Source organism: Engystomops pustulosus, chromosome 8, assembly GCF_040894005.1.
Source record: "Engystomops pustulosus chromosome 8, aEngPut4.maternal, whole genome shotgun sequence".
Taxonomy (NCBI): domain Eukaryota; kingdom Metazoa; phylum Chordata; class Amphibia; order Anura; family Leptodactylidae; genus Engystomops; species Engystomops pustulosus.
In genome coordinates this window covers 75,439,927-75,463,520 of record NC_092418.1, presented here as the reverse complement: position 1 = coordinate 75,463,520, position 23,594 = coordinate 75,439,927, and the positions used below count along the sequence as shown (strand labels likewise).

The 23,594-nt window shown below is 43.0% G+C and overlaps 2 protein-coding genes across 2 annotated transcripts in view; one reads left to right on the top strand and one right to left on the bottom strand.

Moving 5' to 3' along the window:
* Positions 1-4,159: 4,159 nt before the first annotated feature.
* On the bottom strand, positions 4,160-12,149 carry SUMO3 (small ubiquitin like modifier 3). The gene is made up of 4 exons (XM_072121278.1): positions 11,928-12,149; positions 8,746-8,874; positions 8,049-8,120; positions 4,160-5,365 (listed from the first exon to the last, which is right to left on the bottom strand). Exons 1-4 carry the CDS (start codon positions 11,946-11,948, stop codon positions 5,303-5,305), a joined length of 285 nt encoding a protein of 94 aa, XP_071977379.1. The 5' UTR covers positions 11,949-12,149; the 3' UTR covers positions 4,160-5,302.
* A 1,428-nt stretch (positions 12,150-13,577) lies between these two features.
* The window catches only part of UBE2G2 (ubiquitin conjugating enzyme E2 G2), a 45,093-nt gene continuing 35,076 nt past the window's right edge, over positions 13,578-23,594 (top strand). The window contains exon 1 of the mRNA XM_072121276.1: positions 13,578-13,689. Within this exon, the coding sequence (XP_071977377.1) occupies positions 13,593-13,689 (97 nt within the window). The 5' untranslated portion in view covers positions 13,578-13,592. The remainder of the gene's footprint in view (positions 13,690-23,594) is intronic.

Genomic DNA, 23,594 nt, shown 5'->3' with positions numbered 1-23,594 from the left:
TTTTTCTAATTTTTATAAAAAAAACACCAAAACCCTTATTTAGAGGCACCTCCTCAGCTTTAACTGACTTTGAGAGGCCTAAACAGCAGTAAAACCCCATAAATTATGCCATTTTAGAAACTACACCCCTCAATGTGTAAAAAATCAACTTTAAGAAGCGTGTTAACCCTTTAGATGCTTCACAGGCGTTAAAACAAAATGGAGGTGTAATTTACAAGCTGTAATTTTTAGACAATATATTAATTTTGGCCAAAAATTAAACCGTTACAAAGTATTAAATGACAAAAAAACTCCACAAAGTTTGATACCAATTTCTCCTGAGTATGAGGATGCCCCATATGTGGTGGTGACTGCTATATGGGCACACGGCCGGGCATAGAAGGGAAGCTGCACCATTCAGAGCAGATCTGAAATGTCACATTTTACAGGCTATAAAATGTTTATTTTTTGTAATTTGGACATATGGGAGATTATTTTTTTTGTGGATGAGATCCACTTTTCAGGTACATCATTTACGGGGGGGGGGGGGGGGGGCTCAATAGCTAATAATCAGATTTTATTAACTCTTTCTTGGTGGTGATTATAAAAATCATTAATTCTTGTTTATGGATTTTAGCATTTTTTTCGCCGGACGTTCATCGTACCATAAAAATAATGTGTTATCTTTATTCTATGGGTCATCACAATTACAGCAATACCCCATTTATATGGCTTTTTTATGGTTAACTTGTTTTGAAGAAACTAATTTTGTGAGAAATTTGCTTGTTTTTGTATCGCCATGTAACAATGGGCAGAACATTTATATTTTTTTGTTTACAGAGCTGGTTTATAGATTATTTTTTTGCGGGACAAGCTGTACTTATTTTTGGTATCATGTCGGGGTAAATGTTACTTTTTGATTACTTTTTATGAGGTCAGATGTGAAAATTTCATCAAGTATTTTTTGTGTTTTTTTTTTTTTTACACCGTTTTATTGTACGGGTTGTGACGGACGTTGTGATGCCCAATATGTTGTGAGTTTTTTTGGCGATTTTCACTTTTTTTTATGTTTTATTGGATTATTGCATGGGATGGGACTTCAAGGGACTTTTTTTAATTGCACTTTTTTTTTACTGTTTTATTTTGTCCCAGGGTGGGACATGAACAAGTGATCATTTGATCACTTGTTCATTGTAATATACATATTACATAGTCAGCCTATGCATTCTGCATAGGCTGGCATTAGCACTGTTAGATCGTGCTGTAAGCACAATCCTAACAGGCTTCTAGTGAAGGCAGCCCTGGAGTCCTTATCGGGCTTCAGGGTTGCCATGGCAACGATCGGCACCTCCGTGCCTTGCGCGGAGGGTGCCGATCGTCGTGGCGATTCACCATATACGCTGCGGTCACGATGTCTGCGGCGTCTATAGGGTTAAACAGCCGGGACCGCGATAGTGGCAATCCTGGCTGTCACTGTGGGATCCCGGCTACTGCGTACCGTGGGTTCCGATCCCGGGTGATCGCCATGACGTGATACTACGTCAAGGTGCGGGAACGACCCGCATCCTATGACGTAGTATCACGTCAAGGTGCAGGAAGGGGTTAATTAGTAAAGGGAGGCCGCTAGGGTCTTTTAATTAGTAAAAGGGAGGCCGCTAGGGGTTTTTTTTTTTAAAATTAGTAAAGGGAGGCCTTTTATGACTGTTTTAGTGTCATTATGTGCTATTTTGGTTGGTGGTGTGCCCCAGGATTTTCTAAGTATAAAAAGTGTGTTGCAGCTCAAAAAAGGTTGAAAATCACTGCCCTAGGGGGTCTAAGAAAGTGTAAAAAAAAAAAAAAAAGTTTAATGTAAAAAACAATAGTAAAATATTAAAAGTTCAAATCACCCCCCTTTCCCTAGAACTGATATAAAATATATCCGTTCTATCAAAATATAAAAAGGGTTATTGACATATCACACAGCTCCGTGCACCAAAGTATGAAAAAGTTATTAGCGTCAGAAGATGTCAATTTTTTTTTTTCTTTTTTTGTACACATTCATTTAATTTTTGAAAATGTATTAAAACACAATAAAACCTATATAAATTTGTTATCACCGCGATCGCACTGAACCAAAGAATAAAGTAGGTGTTATTTGAAGCGCAAATTGAAAGTCGTAAAAACTGAGCCCACCAGAACGTGACGCACAAGCTTTGTCAATTTTTCCACATTTGGAATTTTTTTCCGGCTTCCCACTACATGGCAGGGAATAAATAACATCACAGGAAAGTAAGATTTGTTACACACAAAATAAGCCCTCACACAGCTCTGTACACAGAAAAATGAAAAAGTTATGGATTTTTGAAGATTGAGAGCGAGAAATGAGCGAAACAAGCGGTCTGTTAAAAACCGCATTCATTTTTCTGAAAACGCATGGGTTTTTGACCCGTTTTAAGATAATAGGTAAAACCGGTCAAAAACAGGTGGGTTTTTCTAAAAGTGCATGCGTTTAACGTACTTCTTAAAAACGTCTCAAAACCCGTTAGTGCCGCTAGCCTAACAAAGAGAGGCTATACCAATAGGAGATTTCTGCATGAGGTCCCCCTCCCCTTTAAAAATATATACTGTATTTATACACATGCATAAAGTTGAAGACTTTTATGTATCACATGTATACACAAATATGCACACAACAGAATATGTGCATATTTAATGTGTATATATACACTAATTCTGTATGAGTATACATCATACTGAGACATACAATATATACATAGATTCAGTATGAACACTCCATACACATACTGTACATATAGCATATACACAGCAGTGATGTGCTCTCGGCTGAGCTGTGTACTGTTATATACATAGTATACTGTACAAGATGCATCAGAAAATGTATAGAATTGTGCACATCCTCCATTCTTTAGTGTGACAGGTTTGTCAGGCCCCATGGCATCGACTGTAGTTACACCAGAGTGGGATATTTGCCCTCTAAGGTAAAGGGCATTGGTATCCATAATGCTACTGTCAAATATACTGGTGTAATATAAATCTACATTTTTCTATGTGCTTGGCATTGGCACTCTGCTACTCTAGTCAGAGGAACGGCAATGTAATACCAAGAAACATCAGGAAATCTAAGCTTTCTCCTAGCTTCTGCACAATACAAGCAGTTATACAGATGGGCTAATTTATTCTGCCTAATAAATCTTAAATAAGGTAAGAAGGGTATTTAGAAATGGTCCTGGAATATGTATTAGGGAATGAAAAAAAATCTTCTGAAAGTCTTTGAAAATATGTTCTTTCAGTACAGAAAATCTACCTTTTGCAGGTGATCAGCGATCTATTTGATCAGATTCAGATGAGCTTAGCGCACAGAGGCTGAGCCAGCATCCACATTTCTTACACTGTCTGGGCAGTAGTCGGGGTGGATGGTTAGGGAATGTGATTGGCTTTCCTAAAATAGATGGGTTACAAGAGCAGGTTTGAATTTCATCATTAAACTACTATTATGCACAGTACAAGATTAAGGATATAAAGTATATAGAGTAGTAAGCAAGTCCTAACATCCAGGGCCCTAGTCATGTTTACAGCCCAGGGGACACTTAATCCACCAGTGATCATCTGTAGAAACAGGGGGCACTTTGTGGTCGTTTTGAGGAGCACATACCTGCTATCTAGGCATTATATTGTTTTTAGGGTCAGACTAGAGCTATTCATGAGAGGCCAAACTAAAGCTAAAACATTGCTCGACACAGTAATAAAGGCAATTTAGTCTTTCACCTTTAAAGGCAACCTCATCAGGGAGGTCATTCTACCCAATGCAGGTTCCAATTGCCTGCATGGGGAGGGGGAAGCAAGAGTCCTCTTCTTACTCAGGAAGCAGGGGAGAGCCATAAATGAAGATAATGGTTTGAGGAAAAGATAGCAATGGGACCAAATCCAGTGCCTTTTAAAACAAAATTTTGAAATGAACATGCCATAGGCATATTGCCCCCGTCTTTAGGTGGAAATGACCTCCCCTGATGACAACTTATGGAGTGCCACCGTTCTTGCAGGTATACACTTGGTAAAAACTTCAGATAAACTTATGTACAATACAACTGTTACAAAAGAAGAGGTTGAAGTTTTCTTTATTTTGAAACACAATTATCCAGCAGATTAAAAAGAAACCAGAGGCCACACTGTAGGAGACTAATGAGTTACAAACAAGAACTTTATTGTGTGGAAGAGCATCTCTTATTACGCATCACATTCTTTGTATTGGACTACTAGTACATCTCAAATATGGGAAGAAAATTTAGATTAAGGTCCTGCAAGATCATTGCCAAGTGCCATTTTAGTCGAGAAAATGGCACCGATATTAACATGAAAATAAGAAAATGAAATATTAAGAACAGGTTTAAAAGTGGACTATCAGTTTTCTGGCCAAACTATCACTAAGATGCCTGTGGCTAGCTTAGCTGACCACCAGATGTAAGATTTATTGTCCTTAAAAAGTTCTTTAGCGCCGACTTTCGTAATGTCCCCTAAATCGGCAACATTGCTGGCACACTGGTTCTCTTTAGCAGCATGTACATTTTAAAAGGAATGGATAGATCGGCGAATGTTATGCTAAATTGCTGCATTAGAAGTAGCCAGGGACTGGAGATCGGACAAGGCCAATTTAATTACATAATCAACAAAGAATAGACCTGGTATTTAACATCCTTCCAACAAGCTGACAGTATGAGAATAAGGGGGATCATCAGTTACAGTACCCAAAATCTTAACTATGTGTAAAACAGCATCAGCACAAAGCACCAGCATATCTTAATGTCCTAAGAAATGTGATCCTCAGGTAATGTAGAGATTTATAGCATAGTAGTTGTAGTAAATAAAATCATGTCCCTCCTCCCACCACCCCCATAATGGCTCCCTACTTCCAAACGTAGTGTTTGGCTTTTGTAGTTGGAGTAATCAGTTTAGAACCAAAGAGTGTCCTGGCATAAAATGTCAGATACGCTTCAGCAGGGAAGTTGTCCAACTATTTACATGACAAAAGAGTAAACTAAATTGAAGATTTCTGTGAAAAAAAAATTAACAGTGCCACAGAAAATATAATAAAATACAAGAAAACAAAACCATTTAAGGAAAGTAATTGTTGATATTGGCCCTCATTACAGCAAAACTTCCACCACTTATGGAGGGCAAAGCAAAAATGGTTAAATCAAAATGTTTCCAGAGTCTACTAATGTTTCCAGAATGTTGTGTGATCAACATGTTCTTTGTCATGAAGGTCAGATGTGGGAAGTTGGGTGCATGAAGGCTCCTGGGCACCTTCTGTGTTGAAGGAACTGGCTTAGCACATGCCACCTGTCTGTTGTTGAAATACATCAATGGTGTCCTCATCTTCCATCTCAAGCTAAAAGTAGAGTAAAGGAAATAATCAGTTACAATAACCATTTGTGTGACAGAATATTCATCTCTTCAGTAAGGTCTGGGCAGTTGTGGGCATCCAATCATCCCTCTTTACATTGACTTCAATGGCAACATGTCAACAGAATTTAACCTCGTAACTAGCTGGACACCTTTCAGATTACGGGTCTTTTATGACCCAATGTGGTGGCATCATCCAGAGAATAAACTGAAATGAGATGCAAGTTGGTTGTATAAAGTCAGAAGCAGAGAGTTGAGCACTGAAGTCAAGTTCTCCCTACTTCAGAACTAACGTCAAGAGAGCAGGTTGATAATGCCACCGCAACACTGGAGCAAGGAATAAATATGATCTGGAAGGGGGTCAGCTGCTTGACCCCTTAAGGATGCAGCCAGTTTGTAGCTTAAGGCTCAGCCCCATTTTTTGGATTCTGACTTGCGTCACTTTATATGGTTATAACTTTTGAACACTTACTTATCAAAGTGATTCTGAGATTGTTTTTTCCTTTACAGGGGTAAATTGTGGCTGATAAGTTTTCAGTTTATGTTAAAAATTTTTTTTTTAAAATCCTTGTCTTTTCAGGCAGATAGATATAGCACTTAAAATAAGTTGGTGAATAACATTTCCCACGTATTTACATTTTATAATTTTTTTTAAAAATGTCTGGATAATTTATTTTGATGTTGCATGGCTTACAAATCGAGTATCGATTTTCCGTATTTTCAGAATTGAATATTTTAGGGATAAATACAGTTTTAATGAAATTTTACATATTTAACATAAAAAAAAACCCTATGATCAACCCATTTCAAATCTGCACCCCTCAAACTATTAGAAACAGCTTTTAGGAAGATTGTTAACCCCTTAAGATCTTCATAGTAATTTAATCATAATGGAGGTGAAAATTAGAATGGTCAAATTTTATCGGTTATGTGCATTTAGGCCTAAAATTTACATATCAAAAGATGGAGAACACCCATCTTACAATTTGTTATGCAATTTCTCCCGAGTACAGAGACCCCCCACATGTGGCCGTTACTTGTTTTTTGGGTGCACAGCGAAGCAGCACCCTGCTGCTGCCAGGATTTTAGTTTCCTCATTGGCCCCTTTTGTAGGCTGTAAAATGTATGCTTTTTCGTTAGGGTCATGTGATGGCATTTTTTGGGCGGGACAAGATGCTTTTTCCAGTTATACCATTTGGGGTTGGTATCCCCCATTGAGAGTGCAGGAGTAGAAAAGCATCTGTACTGGATTTGACTTTTTTTGTGTTCCCCATATAGCCGAAATCATATCATCTTTATTATATGGTTCAATACGATTACAGGGATACCATACTGAAATATTTTTTCTTACGTTTTACTAAATTTGCCAAATAAAATCCCAATCCGCTGAAAAATCTATAATTTTTGCACTGCCATCTTCCAAGTGGCATAACATTTTTACTTTAGCCACGGAGCCGTTTGATGGCTTGTTTTTTTGCGGGATATGATGTACTTTGCAACAGTATCATTCTGGAGTATATTTTTTGTGTGATTCAAGAGGTAATTGTAATTTTTTTTTTTTTTTTTTTATGGCATTCATTGTGCAGGTTCAATAATGATTTACTTTTATTCTACAGGTTGTTACCGACACTGGTACTATATATGTGGGGTGTGTTATGATTTAGACTTTTGTGTTGTATGTCTCTTAATAAGTTATGGGCATTTCTATTGATTTATTTTTTTTACACTCTTCCCACCTTGGGACATGAACAAGCAATCGGGTGGGTGGGTCGGTGGGCGATCGTGGGGTAAAGACCCTCGGAAGGCAGATAAAATACCCGCGATCTGAGCCCACTCCAACCGCGGGTGTTACACTGAGGTGTCAGCTGTTAGTTACAGCCGGCACCCGTGTATCCCGATGCTGGTTCGGCTCCGATCCAGAGCTGAGCTGGCATCAGATCAGTGGCAGATATATCACTGGTATGCCGGAGACCTTGGAGCCTTGTGCTCACTTATCTGATCTCCCCTGTGATTCATTAGTCAGATGCCCTGCTATAAACATTTTGGTGATAAATGTTAAACTTGATACTACTCCTTTAATATCTCAATACATTAAAATTGTGTTAGAGGTTTGTCGTAAATAGCATTTACACACATCACATTGTACATAAATGTACAATTCTTCTGTGCACCAGCTGATTGTAAAACTTATGTAACCAGCTTGGTAAAAGGTTAATCATTGTAGCGCTTACCATGTGGCAGTATCCAATAAGTACACAACAACTTCAGTTTTGTTCTAGTGGCCAAAACAAGGTGTACCATTTGACTACTAAAATACAGCAGACTATGGGGAGTTATAAACATTGCATGCATGTGCAAGCTTTCCATATTTTTAGCCATGTCTCCAAGTGGGAATTTCATTGGCACAAAATTTTGCTATAATTTATACTAAAAATTAGTCCACTGAAAGCAAGCTATAAGCTGATGTAGGTTATCCCCAATGTTTGTACCATCAAATATATAGCAAATGATGTGATACATTTATAAAGAGATGAGACTTACGGGCAACCTTGAAAAAGACTAAAAGATGAAACATTCTGGTTTAACACTAAACTAGTTTATCGTTCGAGTATTGAGTTGATGCCTCCTATATGCAGTATGGAGACTGAAGAAACTTAAAATGACCATACCTGTGCTGGGGTATCTGTTTCATTGATAGGCTGACCATCAAACCTGAACCGTATGTGTCTCATTGACAAACCCTAGGAAGAAAGAAGAGTTATCATTTTTATTTACAGTTGCACTAAGTAATTTTATAGCTGATAATAAGTTACTGGTTTTGAGCCATAAAAACCCAACGTCCGCCATTTTTCAAGTACCTTTGACTCAGCACAAAGCCCTCTTTGGTGTACTCCTTATGTAAAGTAATATTTACACACTAGACACTACACAGTAGTCTGAAGTAGGAACAACTTTGGGTGTGTGTCCTTATTTAGGTTTCCTAATGAACTTTGCATCTAAAACCAGATGTGTGTCAAAGGGAGAGAGCACACAAGGACAGATGGCATTATTAAGACATGTTCTATCCATCTACTGGTTGAGGCTTTTCATACATGTACAGAAAATGGGAACATTCTAAAACATAACCAGAAAGTAATCGCCCTCATGGGACTTAAATGTGTCACCCTCTGACCAATAAAGAAAACCATTTATGTTCTGGAAGAGGCAGGTAAATGTGGCTGGCAACATGTTTCTTCACCAGTCAACGGTGCCCCACAGAGGAAAACTATAAATCAGTAAGCTGCCAGGGATCACATTCAACAGAGTTACAATTAAGATGCCACAGTTGAAGTTTGATTGAGCTGATGAGTGGAGCCATTGCTATACCTGTCTGTCACAGTATGCCTTCATTAACTTGCTGAGAGGAGTGTGTCGCTTGATCTTGAACTGGACTACAGAGCCATCCTGTCCTGCCACTTTGAGATTGATGTGGTCATTTTCTGTCTTCACGGTTTCCTGAAAAAAATGTCAGTTTAATTTTTTCTTTTTTGGTGGCAAATATCTACAAAGTTCTCATATGTGGCATGATAACATGCCCCCCCCCCGCTTCCCAGTAAAAGGCATGGAATAATAACCACCAGCACTGTGACGTGCAATGTGTTACTCAGACAAAAGTCCTCAGACAGGAAAACATTTTATAATGTTCTTAAAGTTGTTATCCAACCAAACAAGTTAGGCCCTATCCACATGATCATCACTGAGCCCCGACAGTACATTAGAACACCTCCATCGGACCTTTCGTCACTCCCCGAGATGAGCGGAGCAGCTGGTCGCGCATGGCTGGGCTGCCCTGTTAATCTTTATGGAGCTGACGGAGATTCAATTCAACTTGTTTTGTGGGAAAACCCCTTTAAGGGGTTAAAGCAGTACCAAAGTATGATAATTCTGTGTTATTTAGAGATATTTTCATTTTTTCTGCTCAGTTTCAGAAGCCACTTTTCTAAGTGTGAAGCAGGTAAATAAATATGTAGCCATGCCTAAATAGTTTTTTATCCCCACAATCCAAAGTTAGGAATCTTAAAATGGCTGTCCCAAGTTTTGTTGCTGACCTCGAGTTCACAAGCACGGGTGTTGTCATTAACTAAAGGAAGCTTGTGCACGTGTCCTACTGCTCCATTCAATACTATGGTAGCACAGCCCTCTGCCATCACTGTCTATCAGTGGCCCCAGCAGTCAGTTCATACCAGATTGCAAGAGGAATAACAAAACCTGGGATAACATTTAGCAAAAATCTGGCACATCAGTAAGTTTGCAATGCACATATTGGACCAATTCAAGGAAGATGTTACATTCACCAATTTTTTTTCTATTTTTTTAATTTCATTACAATGATTGCTCCCATATCAGAATGAATGATTATACCCAAAGGAAAAATCCAGCGAGAGATGACATCCCCCTGTTGTAATGACTACAGACTCCCTGAGGCCTGGATTATACCTATGTTGGTGGCTCAGCTATAAGTGGCACCAACAGGAGGTAAGCCATGCACTTATCTGATCATACAGATACAGATCAATGAGCCGGCCTGCAGCGAGTATTACCGCAGCACAGGCAGTCCCATGGTTACCTACAAGATAGGCTCTGTAGGTTTGTTCTTAAGTTGAATTTGTATGCATCTCGGAACTGTATATTTTATACTTGTAACTCCACCCAATTTTTTCTGGTCTGTGACAGATTTTAACTTGGATTAACAATAAAGTTAATTGTTAGACCTGTTTATTGTAGCCTGGGGCTAACGTATAGTAAATTACCAACATCCAGGGGTCCATTTGTAAGTAGGGGTTGTCTGTAAATCAGGTGTTCTTTAGTAGGGAACGGCCTTTACTACCTTGCATGATAAGGGATGAGCAAACCACTGTACCAGCTGCATCGTGTCAGTTCAGCTCTATAGACATGAACAGAGCAGCTAGCGCATGTACTAACACTCTTGATTTATCGTTCATCTCTATATGCAAATGTGTACATTAAAATGGTGTATTGAGTGGCTGTCTTGGTTTGTGATGTAGTTGTGATCTCAAGCCCACAGCTTTACTGGGTAAATAGAGGAAGCATTCATTTCCATACAGCACCAAACTCCCACTCAAGACAAATGCAACCTGTAATATTGGGCAAGGCTACACGATAAAGTCATAGCAATTTTGTGCAAAGGCCTTATAAATCGAAAGTCTTCGTTATCACCAAACAAGCTGCAGTGTTGAGCAGAGCAGTCCCAATCATCATTACTTTTGTTTCATTGTTCACATGACCACACAGCGGGTCACCAGCCTCACTAGTCATATAACCAGTGGGTGACCACAGAGTCTAGTAAACAATGAACATCCCCTTCATTACTTCCAGAGAGACAAGACCCTGCACTGATGGGAGATCCTATCAGGAAAAGGTTATTTTATTAGGTGTAAATAGATACTATAAGGGTATGTTATGTCCAATCTAAGGGAGCTGCAGTTATTACAAGTACGGGCCCGAGTGCACTTCATAATCCAGGAGTGCAGTACATTACTACTAGTGAGGATCTGATCACACACACACATAGAGAGGAGTGCAGTACATTACTACTAGTGAGAATCTGATCACACACACACAGAGGAGTGCAGTACATTACTACTAGTGAGGATCTGATCACACACACACATAGAGAGGAGTGTAGTACATTACTACTAGTGAGGATCCGATCACACACACACATAGAGAGGAGTGTAGTACATTACTACTAGTGAGAATCTGATCACACACACACAGAAAGGAGTGCAGTACATCACTACTAGTGAGAATCTGATCACACACACACATAGAGGAGTGCAGTACATTACTACTAGTGAGGATCTGATCACACACACACACAGAGGAGTGCAGTACATTACTACTAGTGAGGATCTGATCACACACACACACAGAGGAGTGCAGTACGTTACTACTAGTGAGGATCTGATCACACACACATAGAGGAGTGCAGTACATTACTACTAGTGAGGATCTGATCACACACACACAGAGAGGAGTGCAGTACATTACTACTAGTGAGGATCTGATCACACACACATAGAGAGGAGTGCAGTACATTACTACTAGTGAGGATCTGATCACACACACATAGAGAGGAGTGCAGTACATTACTACTAGTTAGGATCTGATCACACATACATAGAGAGAAGTGCAGTACGTTACCATGGATAAGGCGCAGGCAGGTTGCGGTACCGCAGCACTATTGTCACACACGTGTATGGGGATGCCGGCTTTGGCGCGCAATCTCCCGGGAGGCCGCAGCGCCTGCTGCTTATGAATCACACGTCGGGGCCTCCTCCCCCTCTCTCCCTCCCCCTGTGCCCGGGTCCTCCCCGCTCTGCCGTGTAGCGCAGAGATGAGCAGCGCCGCTGTGCCGCCTATCCTCCCCTCTCCAGCAGTGCGGCCCAGCACCGGGCAGCGCCACCGCTCACACACGGCGTTTCTGGCGCCCCCGACTCTAGTGATGCGGCGCAGTCGGCCGTTGTCTCCGCGCAGGGAGCGCTTACCTTGGGCTTCTCCTCAGACATGGCTGCGACTGCTCTCCCGCTCTTTCTCTCCGTCGGGGGTTTATACTTCTCTCCCTCGCTTGTCCTCGGGCGCGCGCGTCACCCCCACATTATAAGGCGCCGCTATTGGCCCACCGGGTGTCACGTGGCGATGGGCGCGTGCACGCGGCGCGTTCACGACGATCTCCCTTTTCCCATCCCCCCTCTTTCCACTAAAGCGCGTCCGGCGGGAAGCCCGTGCGTCCTCGCGTTATACGCACATACCGCACGGGGGCGCGCACGGGCTGGTGGGGGATGGGTAGCGGGGAGGTATCAAGGGGGAGGGGAAGCTAATGGCGGAGGAGGTGGGGGATGGGCTGGCGCTTCACCTCGTGCTGAGAGAACCTCTGGGACAATGGCGGAGGTAGGGTGACCCCTGAGGCTCAGGGGGTGTTATGTGTCTACCAGAGGACAGCAAGAACAGCCCTCCCTCCCTGGTGTAACATGGAAGAAGATAGGATCCGCCATTGCATGAACTGCAGTTCTTCCTCAGAAATGAAAGTGTACATGTAAATGCTGCCGTTAGGTGGCGCCACCCCCGCCAGCGCTAGAACACTGCGGGCACACCTCCCAGCTGCCTGCGGGCGTCATATTTGCAGGTTCTGTTGTGAATAACGGATCCTTTATTTCCATTGAGTTGAATAGACTTACAATGGTGTCTGGTAGGATCCGTTTTATACCCGTATTTGAACTGTTGTTGGAATAAAAAAAAAAAAAAGGATGGCTATAAAAGGATGAAAAACAGAAACTAAGGGTGCATTCACACGCAGTATGCCCGCCGTGTGCTGGAGAGGAGGAGGAGGTGACCCTTCTCCCTCCATAGAAAACATGCTCTTTGTGGTGTGTGGCACCGTATCCACGCCGTGCCGCTATTGCCGTCTATGGGGACGTACATGCGGCTCACTAAGGGTGATGCCACACATGGTGTTTTGAACCCATTTTTGGTCCGTTTTTAAGAAGTTCGTTAAAAAACGCATCCGATTTTGACAGCTTTTACCAATTATCTTAATTAAAAATGGTAACAAACGGATGTGTATTTTTTTAACGGACTGCTTAAAAACGGACCAAAAACGGGTTCAAAACGCCATGTATGGCAGCACCCTAAGCCTGGCGCCACATGTAGCACTTTGTCTGCGCTTGCAAACGCAGACAAAGTTGCGCTCGCTGGGGCGGGCTTTGGCCCGATTGCATCGGCGTTTCTATGGAAACGCCTGCGATCGGGAACGAGCCGCCGGTGTTTCGCGTTAAATTGTGGTGCCAGCCTAAGGGTGAAGACACACATTGAGTTTTTGGGCCGTCTTTAGTTAGTGTGTTTTCAGATCGTTAAAAACGCATCTGTTTTTTGAAAACGCATTCGGTTTTTTCAGTTTTTCCGGACTAAAAACGCCACGTGTGTCTTCACCCTAAGTATGTGCTCTTATGGCTCCCTATTAAATATATATTAGGAACCTCAGGCCAGTCAATTACTCCACAACACTTTTAACACAACTGCATTGGGTTAAAGGGGGCAGGGTTAAGCGAGCCATCGGCTCATTGGTGGGAACTGGCTACTGACGTTCACGGACAAGAGCCGACTCGTTCGCGAACGAGACATCACTACAAACCAATAGATTTTGATTTCCTTCCATGATCCACATCAGTAATGAAAATAAGACGTGTTTCACCATTTTGCACAACCCACGGTCTGCAGAGTCTCAGGTTGTGGCCCCAGCAGGGACGGAAGGTAGGGGGGCGCCGTCCTGCAATAGTGATCAGTGATGTGTGCGTCTTTATAACCCAGGCGCCAATGTCGTTGCTTAGGCTCAGGAATGTGGACTACTATATACTGAGGTATCTGTAGGGGATACTAAATATTGCTGGGGCATGTGTGGTGTTTACTATATACTGCTGGGGTATGTATGGGGACTTTTATATGCTGCTGGGCATGTGTGATGGCTTCTATATGCTGCTGGGTATGTGTGGGGGCTACTTAGAAACTGCTGGGTTTTGTGGGGGCTACCTATATGCTGCCGGGGGCATGTGTGGGGGCTACCTATATACTGCCGGGGCATGTGCGGGGTCTACCTATATACTGCCGGGGCATGTGCGGGGGCTACCTATATACTACCGGGGCATGTGCGGGGGCTACCTATATACTACCGGGGCATGTGCGGGGGCTACCTATATACTGCCGGGGCATGTGCGGGGGCTACCTATATACTGCCGGGGCATGTGCGGGGGCTACCTATATACTGCCGGGGCTTGTGAGAAGCTACCTATATACTGCCGGGGCTTGTGAGGAGCTACCTATATACTGCCGGGGCTTGTGAGGAGCTACCTATATACTGCCGGGGCATGTGTGGGGGGTACCTATATACTGCTGGGGCTTGTGAGGAGCTACCTATTTACTGCTGGGGCTTGTGAGGAGCTACCTATATACTGCTGGGGCATGTGTAGGGGTACAGTCATATTCCCCCCCCCCCCCAATAGCCAGTACAGTCACAGGTCCTCCCCTCACCCCAGTACAGTCACAGGTCCTCCCCTCACCCCAGTACAGTCACAGGTCCTCCCCTCACCCCAGTACAGTCACATGGCCTCCCCTCACGCCAGTACAGTCACATGGCCTCCCCTCACGCCAGTACAGTCACATGGCCTCCCCTCACGCCAGTACAGTCACAGGGCCTCCCCTCACCCCAGTACAGTCACAGGGCCTCCCCTCACCCCAGTACAGTCCTTACCCCAGTCACAACCCCTTACCCCAGTAGGGCTTCCCCCCCCAAACCACTATAGTCTCTGGGAAAAGAAAAAAAATAATGAAGCGCAGGTATCACTGAGTGCCGGCACGATGACGTAAACCGCACAGGAAATCGATAACAGAGGCCGGGCGCCGCCGTGAGAAGTACATTGTGCTCTGGCATGTGCGGACTCTATTTCCTCTTGCACCGGAGCGGGCATCGAGAACCAGCAGGTGAAGGATTCTCCAGTACTCCACTGGGCCAGTCCGAAACTGTCCGGGACATAAAAGAGCCGTGTTTGTGCTCTGGACAGTGATTTTTAATGGGCATTGGTGAGAAAGCAGAGCTCACCTGCACAAAATGCAGAGGTCCACATGACGCACGGAGCCTGAGAGACAGCTCTTTGTGGTGGCTCGGTCTAGAATAACCCATCACTACATGGCCACACCAGAAAACAGCCTCTATCGAGGTCTATGGCACCAAAAGCACACCGTGATTGGCTGGCTGCGCTGCAGAAGAATGGAGGTGACTCACCTCCCCCCTTCTGCAACCGGCAAATACGGGTGGGTGCATAAGCCCTTGAAATACATGACTGCTTCCCTCCAAAAAATAGTCACTTCCCACCACTCCTTGTGCTAGTTTTGCTTAGAGTTAAAGGGGGTTATCCGGGTTTACATTTTTTTTTTATTGCCGGGCTGGGGAGGGCTATTTAAACACAATAAACATGTACTTACCTCCTCCGGTGCTGCCGATGTCCCCCGTCTTCTCCGTGCGCCGGTTTCAGTACAAGGGCGCACAGGGAGCTTCCGGCCGGCCGGATGCTCCCATGCGCACCATCTCCCAGCGCTTACAACGCTGAGAGATAGGGACGGATGGGAGGAGCCGTCCACATCGCGGACCGGAAGCTCCCTGTGCGCGGCTTCCGTGCCCCTGTAAACAAGCAGGGGCACGGATCGAAGGGACCGCGGCGTGGGACATCGGCGGCGCCGGAGGAGGTAAGTACATGTTTATTATGTTTAACTATCCCTCCCCAGCCCGGCCATAAAAAAAATGTTAAACCCGGATAACCCCTTTAATACTCACACACTACCCATGGTCAAGAGAGGAGCTGTTCTTGCAGGAGGCAGCCAAGTTTTTCAGCCTCTGTACAACCCTGATCTACTTTTCTGCTACTACAGTTTTCCGGATGCAGATAAGCCAAGTGTGATTGCTCCTCTATGGTACATGACCCATCTTTGACCCCAAAATCTTGTTGGAAATTTTTTTTATTTATAAAAATCTGGATGAAATGTGCTGCAAACTTCAACATGCTATTATTATATTATATATTGCGCAGCACAATACATCTGCAGCTACCGCCATGGAGGCAGGGGCAGAGGATTACCACTGCTGAATGTGCTCAGCAGAATGTACAGCCCATTGTTATGTTGCAGGTCTAAGGGCCAGATTCCTTACACATTTCATGGCATGTGTCTGTATCAGACTTTCCTGTAATAATTCCTTTATTTATATACCGCATACTGATTCTGCAGCGCTGCACAGAGCTTGTCACATCTGTCCCTGTCCCATTGGGGCTCACAATCTAATCAACCTACCAGTATGTTTTGGAGTGTGGGGGGACCCGTAGGAAACCCATGCAAACCTGGAGAGAACATACAAACTCTTTGCACTCTGGTGTTGACCTGGACAGGACTTTTACCCCAGCTGTAGAGCAAACCACTGAGCCACTGTGCTGCTGTATAATAGGATACACTGTAGAGGGAACCTGTCAGCTTCATTTCACTGTCAGTACCTCAGATGGCCTCCCATGTGTTGTCCCCTTCTAGTCTAGATGGAAGAGATGTAAACAGGTTGAAACAGTGCTGTCTACAATTGGGAATCTTTTCCTTCTGGAATATACTGGGGCTTATTTACTAAGGGTCCGCGGCGGCACTTTCGTCGGATTTTCGGGATTTGCACCGCTGGGACAAGTATTTAACTGGGGATTGTGTTGCACGTGATCGGATTTTGGCGCAGCGGCACCGCCTTTCATGCAACAGAAATTGGGGGGCGTGCCGTCGGATGTTCCGACTGAATCTGACTGAGCACGGAATTTAAGATTCCCATTGCGCACGATCTTAGTGAATCGCGGCAGATTGCATTCCGGTCGGACAATGCACTTTCAGGGATCACGTCAGGACAAGTAAGTAAATGTGGCTCACTGGTTTGATTTTAATCCTACATCATGTTATTAGGCTTCCTGAAACTCATTATTGATGGTAAGGGGGCTGCCTTACAAGGTAGCTTAAAGAGGCAGGTTTTTCCTTAATCCATCCTGGAAAATGTATTTGAATATTTTCCCAGAATCCCTAGTGGAGTGTTAATGGCTATAAGTCTCCAAACACCTACAAGGTGGCCTTAATTGGCAAAGTCTCCGTAAAGAGAGCTCTAACTTCCCTTCCCTAATCAAAGAGTCGACACATAAGAAGCCCTGAGGGTTAAAGGGAACCGGTCACGATATTTACACATATAGAGCCAGTGATGGGTTCCGATAGAGCAGTGGTGACAGAGGTGGCAATCGGGGCCCTCTCTGTGGGCACTCAGGCCATAGCCCCAATTTCACCAAACAATAATGCGGTAAATATGCATTTGGGCCCCTGCCCCAGGTCTTTTGCTACCCTAGAAACACCCCTTGTGAGAAGTGAAATGAAACTGTTAGGTTCCCTTGAAATTAATAGACTATGAGCACTGTATATGTATGGTGCTTTTCTCTTATATTTGCAACTTTTTTTGGCAAAATTTTCTTATCTGTGCAGTAAAGTTCACTGCAAAAGAGTTTTCCATTTTATACCTGATTCATGTTTAGAATCCAGATGTCTACTTTTTAAGTGGCACAATTTTTTTCTACCGTGACTCTGCTCTGGGAATCCCCTGCTGCAGCTTTCAGCCTTGATGATTGTCCCTGATAGAAGGTCATGTGACAGAACCATCAGTGAATTATTGATGGGAAGTTCAGCTCTTTATGGTGCATTCACAAAACGCAAGTGTTAATACAATGTGAACGCATGCATTAACATTGCATTAACCCCTTAACGACTAGGCCATTTTTAATTTTTGAGCTTTCATTTTTTTACTCCCAACCTTCAAAAATCTATATTATTTTATTTTTCAATGTAAAAAGCTGTGTGAGGGCTTTTTTTCCACGTAACAAATTTCGATTTATAGTGGCAGTATTAAATATTACTTGCCCTGTACTGGGAAGGGGGAAAAAGATTCCAAATGCAGTGAAATTGGTGAAAAATGCATTTGCACCATTTTCTTGTGGGCTTGGATTTTACGACTTTCACTGTGTGCCCCAAATGATATGTCTCTTTTATTCTTTGGTTCAGTACAATCACAGGAATACCAAATTTATAAAGGTTTTATAATGTTTTTAAACATTACAAAAATTCCTGTACAAAAAAAAAATCTTTATTTTGCCATGTTCTGGCGCTAATAACTTTTTCATACTTCAGTGTACGGAGCTGTGTATGGTGTAATTTTGGCTAGATGAGATGATGTTTTCAATGCTACCATTATGAGGAAAGAACTGCCTTTTGATCACTTTTTATTAAATTATTTATATGTTGCAAAATTAGGAAAAAGTAGCATTTTTGACTTTGGGTGCTATTTTCTGTTACAGGGTTAAACGCTGACAATAACCATTATTATATTTTACTGCTCTTCAGTCTTGGGTCTTACAGAGACCAGAAGCTGTCAAAGCAACAGATTGTCGCTCCCCGATAACGTCTCGGGAAGCCCCATTCAAAGCCATGATAGCAGCGCCCACATGCCGATTTTATCGCCGGCTGCGGTGATTTGGAGGTTAACACAGTGGGTGTGGGGCAGTATACCGCAAACACACACAGTGTATTGAGAGGAGTCAGCCAATAAGCCCTCTCCGGACACCCACAGCCGATGTGCGACGTATAGATACGCAACACGTCGTTAAGGGGTTAATGCTTTACAAACACATGTGAATGCATGTCACGAACGACCCATTAGTACAGTGAATTACTAACAATGGGGGAATATCACTAGATGGGCAACACAAATCAGTTTAGACTGTTAGGGAGTTGTGTTGCACATATTTATTACTACTTCATAATTCTGGCATATGAGATATTAAATGAAACCTTCCACTTGCAAAACTGCTTTTGAAATCAAACACACCTTTCGGTATCTTTTGAAATGTTGAGGCACTCTTCTATTACCCTATTTATGCACACCTCTGGCGTGCATTAGTACACACCCCTCAACCAGGTTAGTGTTCAGCCGGCGCACAGCTGCAGTTATTCTATGCAGTTGCTGGAAAGGTTTTCCTTTCCGAGACTGCCTATTAAGGGTACATTAACACAAACGGGGCAAACGTCAGAGCGCTGGAGAGGAGGAGGGATGAGCGCTGGTCACCCTCCCCTCTCCTTAACCCCTTAAGGACGCAGCCTGTTTGCAGGTTAAGGCTCGCAACCTTTTTTTGAAATTTGACCAGTGTCTCTTCCTGTGGTAATAACTTTTCAACGCTTTAAGATATCTCTGTGATTTTGAGATTGTTTTCTCGTGAGACATTGTAGTTTATGTTAGTAGTGTCATTTCGGTGATCCGTTCCTTTTTTGGGGGGTAAAAATTCAAAAATTTAGGAAAAATTTGAAAAAAATGACTATTTTCAAAGTTTCAAATGTTAGACTTTTTAGACAAAAAGTGATACCACAAATTTTTTTTTAAAGAAACCTTTTGCCATTGGTCTTCTTTTTATATCCATTATTTGTTTTAAGTTTCCATTTTTTTTATGGATGTGAGAAGGTTTGAAGTTTTAGTAGCAACTTCTCAGATTTTCTTGAAATTTGAAAAATGCGAACTTTTTGGTGATCAATTCAGTTTGGAAGTGCCGTATAAAGGCTTATGTGCTATATACCCACACAAGTAACACCATTTTATGAACCTAACATCTCAACCTATTCAAATCAGCATTTAAGAAGTCTGTTAACCCTTTAATTATTTTTCCGGAAGCATATGAAAATGGAGTGGAAATTTTGAAATTTCAATTTTGGATTTCAATCTTTCCAATTTAGCCCTAAAATGGATACATTCAGAAGGAATTTGAGGTAAATATATATTCCTAATTTCTTGCCCTGCTTCTTCCGAGTACGGCGATACCAGACATGTGGATGTCAGCTGCTGTTTCCCCGCACAGCGATGTCCAGAACAGAATTAGCGATACTGGGAATTTGGAAGGCCAATTTGGCTGCAAATATTTTGTGGTGCCACAGTGTAATTGAAGAGCCCCTGAAGTAAAAGTACAATAGAAAACCCCCCAAAATGTCACCATTTCGGAAACTAAACCCCTCAAAGAATTTATCGGTGGTTGTGGTGAGCATTTTAACCCCCGACACGCTGGTCAAAATTTTATGCAAAGTAAATGGTGCAGAGTAAAAATTGCGTTTTTATCTCAAAAATGTCATTTTAGTGCCTCATATACTGTGCCCAACCCATGCCACTTTAGACAAACACCCCAAAAATCATTCTGCGGGTTGTCCCGAGTACAGCAATACCACACATGTGCCAATAATTTACAGACTGGGCACACAGAAGGGATGAGAACAGAAGGAGTGAAATTTTGATTTTCCATCTCCGTTTTCACACGTTTGGATTTGGAGTGCCATGTCATGTTGGCAGGGCCCGTGAGGTGCCAGTGCAATAGAAACCCCCAATAAATGATACCATTACGGAAACTAGACCCCTCAAAGAATTTATCGGTGGTTGTGGTGAGCATTTTAACCCCCGACACGCTGGTCAAAATTGAATGCAAAGTAAATGGTGCAGAGTAAAAATTGCGTTTTTATCTCAAAAATGTCATTTTAGTGCCTCATATACTGTGCCCAACCCATGCCACTTCAGACAAACACCCCAAAAATCATTCTGCGGGTTGTCCCGAGTACGGCAATACCACACATGTGCCAATAATTTACAGGCTGGGCACACAGAAGGGATGAGAACGGAAGGAGTGAAATTTTGATTTTCCAGCTCCGTTTTCACACGTTTGGATTTGGAGTGCCATGTCATGTTGGCAGGGCCCTTGAGGTGCCAGTGCAATAGAAACCCCCAATAAATGATACCATTACGGAAACTAGACCCCTCAAAGAATTTATCGGTGGTTGTGGTGAGCATTTTAACCCCCGACACGCTGGTCAAAATTGAATGCAAAGTAAATGGTGCAGAGTGAAAATTGCGTTTTTATCTCAAAAATGTCATTTTAGTGCCTCATATACTGTGCCCAACCCATGCCACTTCAGACAAACACCCCAAAAATCATTCTGCGGGTTGTCCCGAGTACGGCAATACCACACATGTGCCAATAATTTACAGGCTGGGCACACAGAAGGGATGAGAACGGAAGGAGTGAAATTTTGATTTTCCAGCTCCGTTTTCACACGTTTGGATTTGGAGTGCCATGTCATGTTGGCAGGGCCCGTGAGGTGCCAGTGCAATAGAAACCCCCAATAAATGATACCATTACGGAAACTAGACCCCTCAAAGAATTTATCGGTCGTTGTGGTGAGCATTTTAACCCCCGACACGCTGGTCAAAATTGAATGCAAAGTAAATGGTGCAGAGTAAAAATTGTGTTTTTATCTCAAAAAAGTCATTTTTGTGCCTCATCTACTGTGCCCAACCCATGCCACTTAGACAAACACCCCAAAAATCATTCTGGGGGTTGTCCTGAGTACGGCAATACCACACATGTGCCAATAATTTACAGGCTGGGCACACGGCAGGGGTCAGGAAGAAAGAAGCACAATTTAGGTTTTCAAGCTTTGTTTTCACTAGATTGGTAATGGGGGGTACCCCCGAGGTACCAGTACAATAGAAACTCCCAAGTAGTGAACCCATTTTGGAAAGGGCACCCCTCAAAGAATGTATGTAGGCTTGTATGATCATTTTAACCCCCAACACGCTGGTCAAAATTGAATGCAAAGTAAATGGTGCAGAGTAAAAATTGTGTTTTTATCTCAAAAAAGTCATTTTTGTGCCTCATATACTGTGCCCAACCCATGCCACTTTAGACAAACACCCCAAAAATCATTCTGGGGGTTGTCCTGAGTACGGCAATACCACACATGTGCCAATAATTTACAGGCTGGGCACACGGCAGGGGTCAGGAAGAAAGAAGCACAATTTAGGTTTTCAAGCTTCGTTTTCACTAGATTGGTAATGGGGGGTACCCCCGAGGTACCAGTACAATAGAAACTCCCAAGTAGTGAACCCATTTTGGAAAAGGCACCCCTCAAAGAATGTATGTAGGCTTGTATGATCATTTTAACCCCCAACACGCTGGTCAAAATTGAATGCAAAGTAAATGGTGCAGAGTAAAAATTGTGTTTTTATCTCAAAAAAGTCATTTTTGTGCCTCATATACTGTGCCCAACCCATGCCACTTTAGACAAACACCCCAAAAATCATTCTGGGGGTTGTCCTGAGTACGGCAATACCACACATGTGCCAATAATTTACAGGCTGGGCACACAGCAGGGGTCAGGAAGAAAGAAGCACAATTTAGGTTTTCAAGCTTCGTTTTCACTAGATTGGTAATGGGGGGTACCCCCGAGGTACCAGTACAATAGAAAGCCCAAGTAGTGAACCCATTTTGGAAAGGGCACCCCTCAAAGAATGTATGTAGGCTTGTATGAGTATTTTAACTCCTAAGGTGCTGGCTCAAATGTAATACAAAGTGAGTAGTGCAGAGAAACAGTTGTATTGCAATTTATCAAATATGCCATTGAAGTGACAAAAGTATTTTGCCCAACTCATGCCACTGGGGAAAAACACATCAAAAATCATTCTGCGGGTTACCCCGGTTAGGGCAATACCCCATAGGAGGCAATAATCTGTAGGATGGTGACACGGCAGGGCTCAAAAGGGAATAACTTGTTGGAGCACAGACATTGTACTTTTTTTTTGTCTTTTTGGCATCATGAAAGATTTGTAGATGCCAATAGGGGCCAGTACAGTAGAAACCCCTAAGAACTGACCCTATTTTGGAAACTACACCCCTCCATGAATTAATCTAGGGGTATAGTTAGCATTTTAACCCCACAGGTGGACCCCTGAAAAAGTGCAAAATGGATAGTGCATAGTAAAAAATATCTATTATGTCATTTTGTGCCCAGCTGCTGCCATGGGAGACAAACACCCTAAAAATCATGATGCATGTTTTCCCGGGTAAAGCATACGGGACAGTAATCTACAGGCTGGGCACATGGCAGGGCTTAGAAGGGAAGGTGCGGCATGCGGCATGATGTATAAGCTGTGCGTCAGGGTAACAACAGGGTACTCTAAAAATCCAGGGATGTATGATAAATTCGGAAGCAATCTTTCATACATAACCCTGGTTTTTCTGGGCATGTCTCACAGTGATGAATGGTGTCCTTCCGAATGCCATTTTTGGAGCACACCCTGCACCTCTTTTGTGACCTTCCCTTGCTGGCTGTTTGGGGAACTACTCCTGGAAAGTGCTGCCCTGGTACAATACGTGATGGGGCCTCACTTCCAGATGTGCTAGCACTCCCCCCTTCCTGGTCTCCAAAAAGAAAGTACTTTATTACCATCTCTTGAAATTCCAGGAAAGTTCCCCTCTGGCCGGCATATCGATGCAGCACATAAGCATTATACAATGCCATCTGCATGATGTGCACGGCCAGCTTCTTGTACCACACCCTCGACTTCCGCATGGCATTGTACGGCTGAAGCACCTGGTCAGACAAGTCCACCCCTCCCATGTATTTGTTATAATCTAAAATACAGTCTGGCTTGGGGGTTTCTGTACTGGCACCTCGTACTGGGACAGGGGTGGTGGTGTGCTCATGTATTGTGGTTAATACAAGGACCTCTCTCTTGTCCT

Coding starts and splice junctions, on each gene's coding strand:
- SUMO3 (XM_072121278.1), bottom strand. CDS start 11,948: ATGTCTGAGGAGAAGCCCAAG. Junction 8,121..8,745: donor AGGCATACTGTGACAGACAG/GTATAGCAATGG, acceptor CTTTCTTCCTAG/GGTTTGTCAATGAGACACAT. Junction 5,366..8,048: donor AAACAGATACCCCAGCACAG/GTATGGTCATTT, acceptor CTCTACTTTTAG/CTTGAGATGGAAGATGAGGA.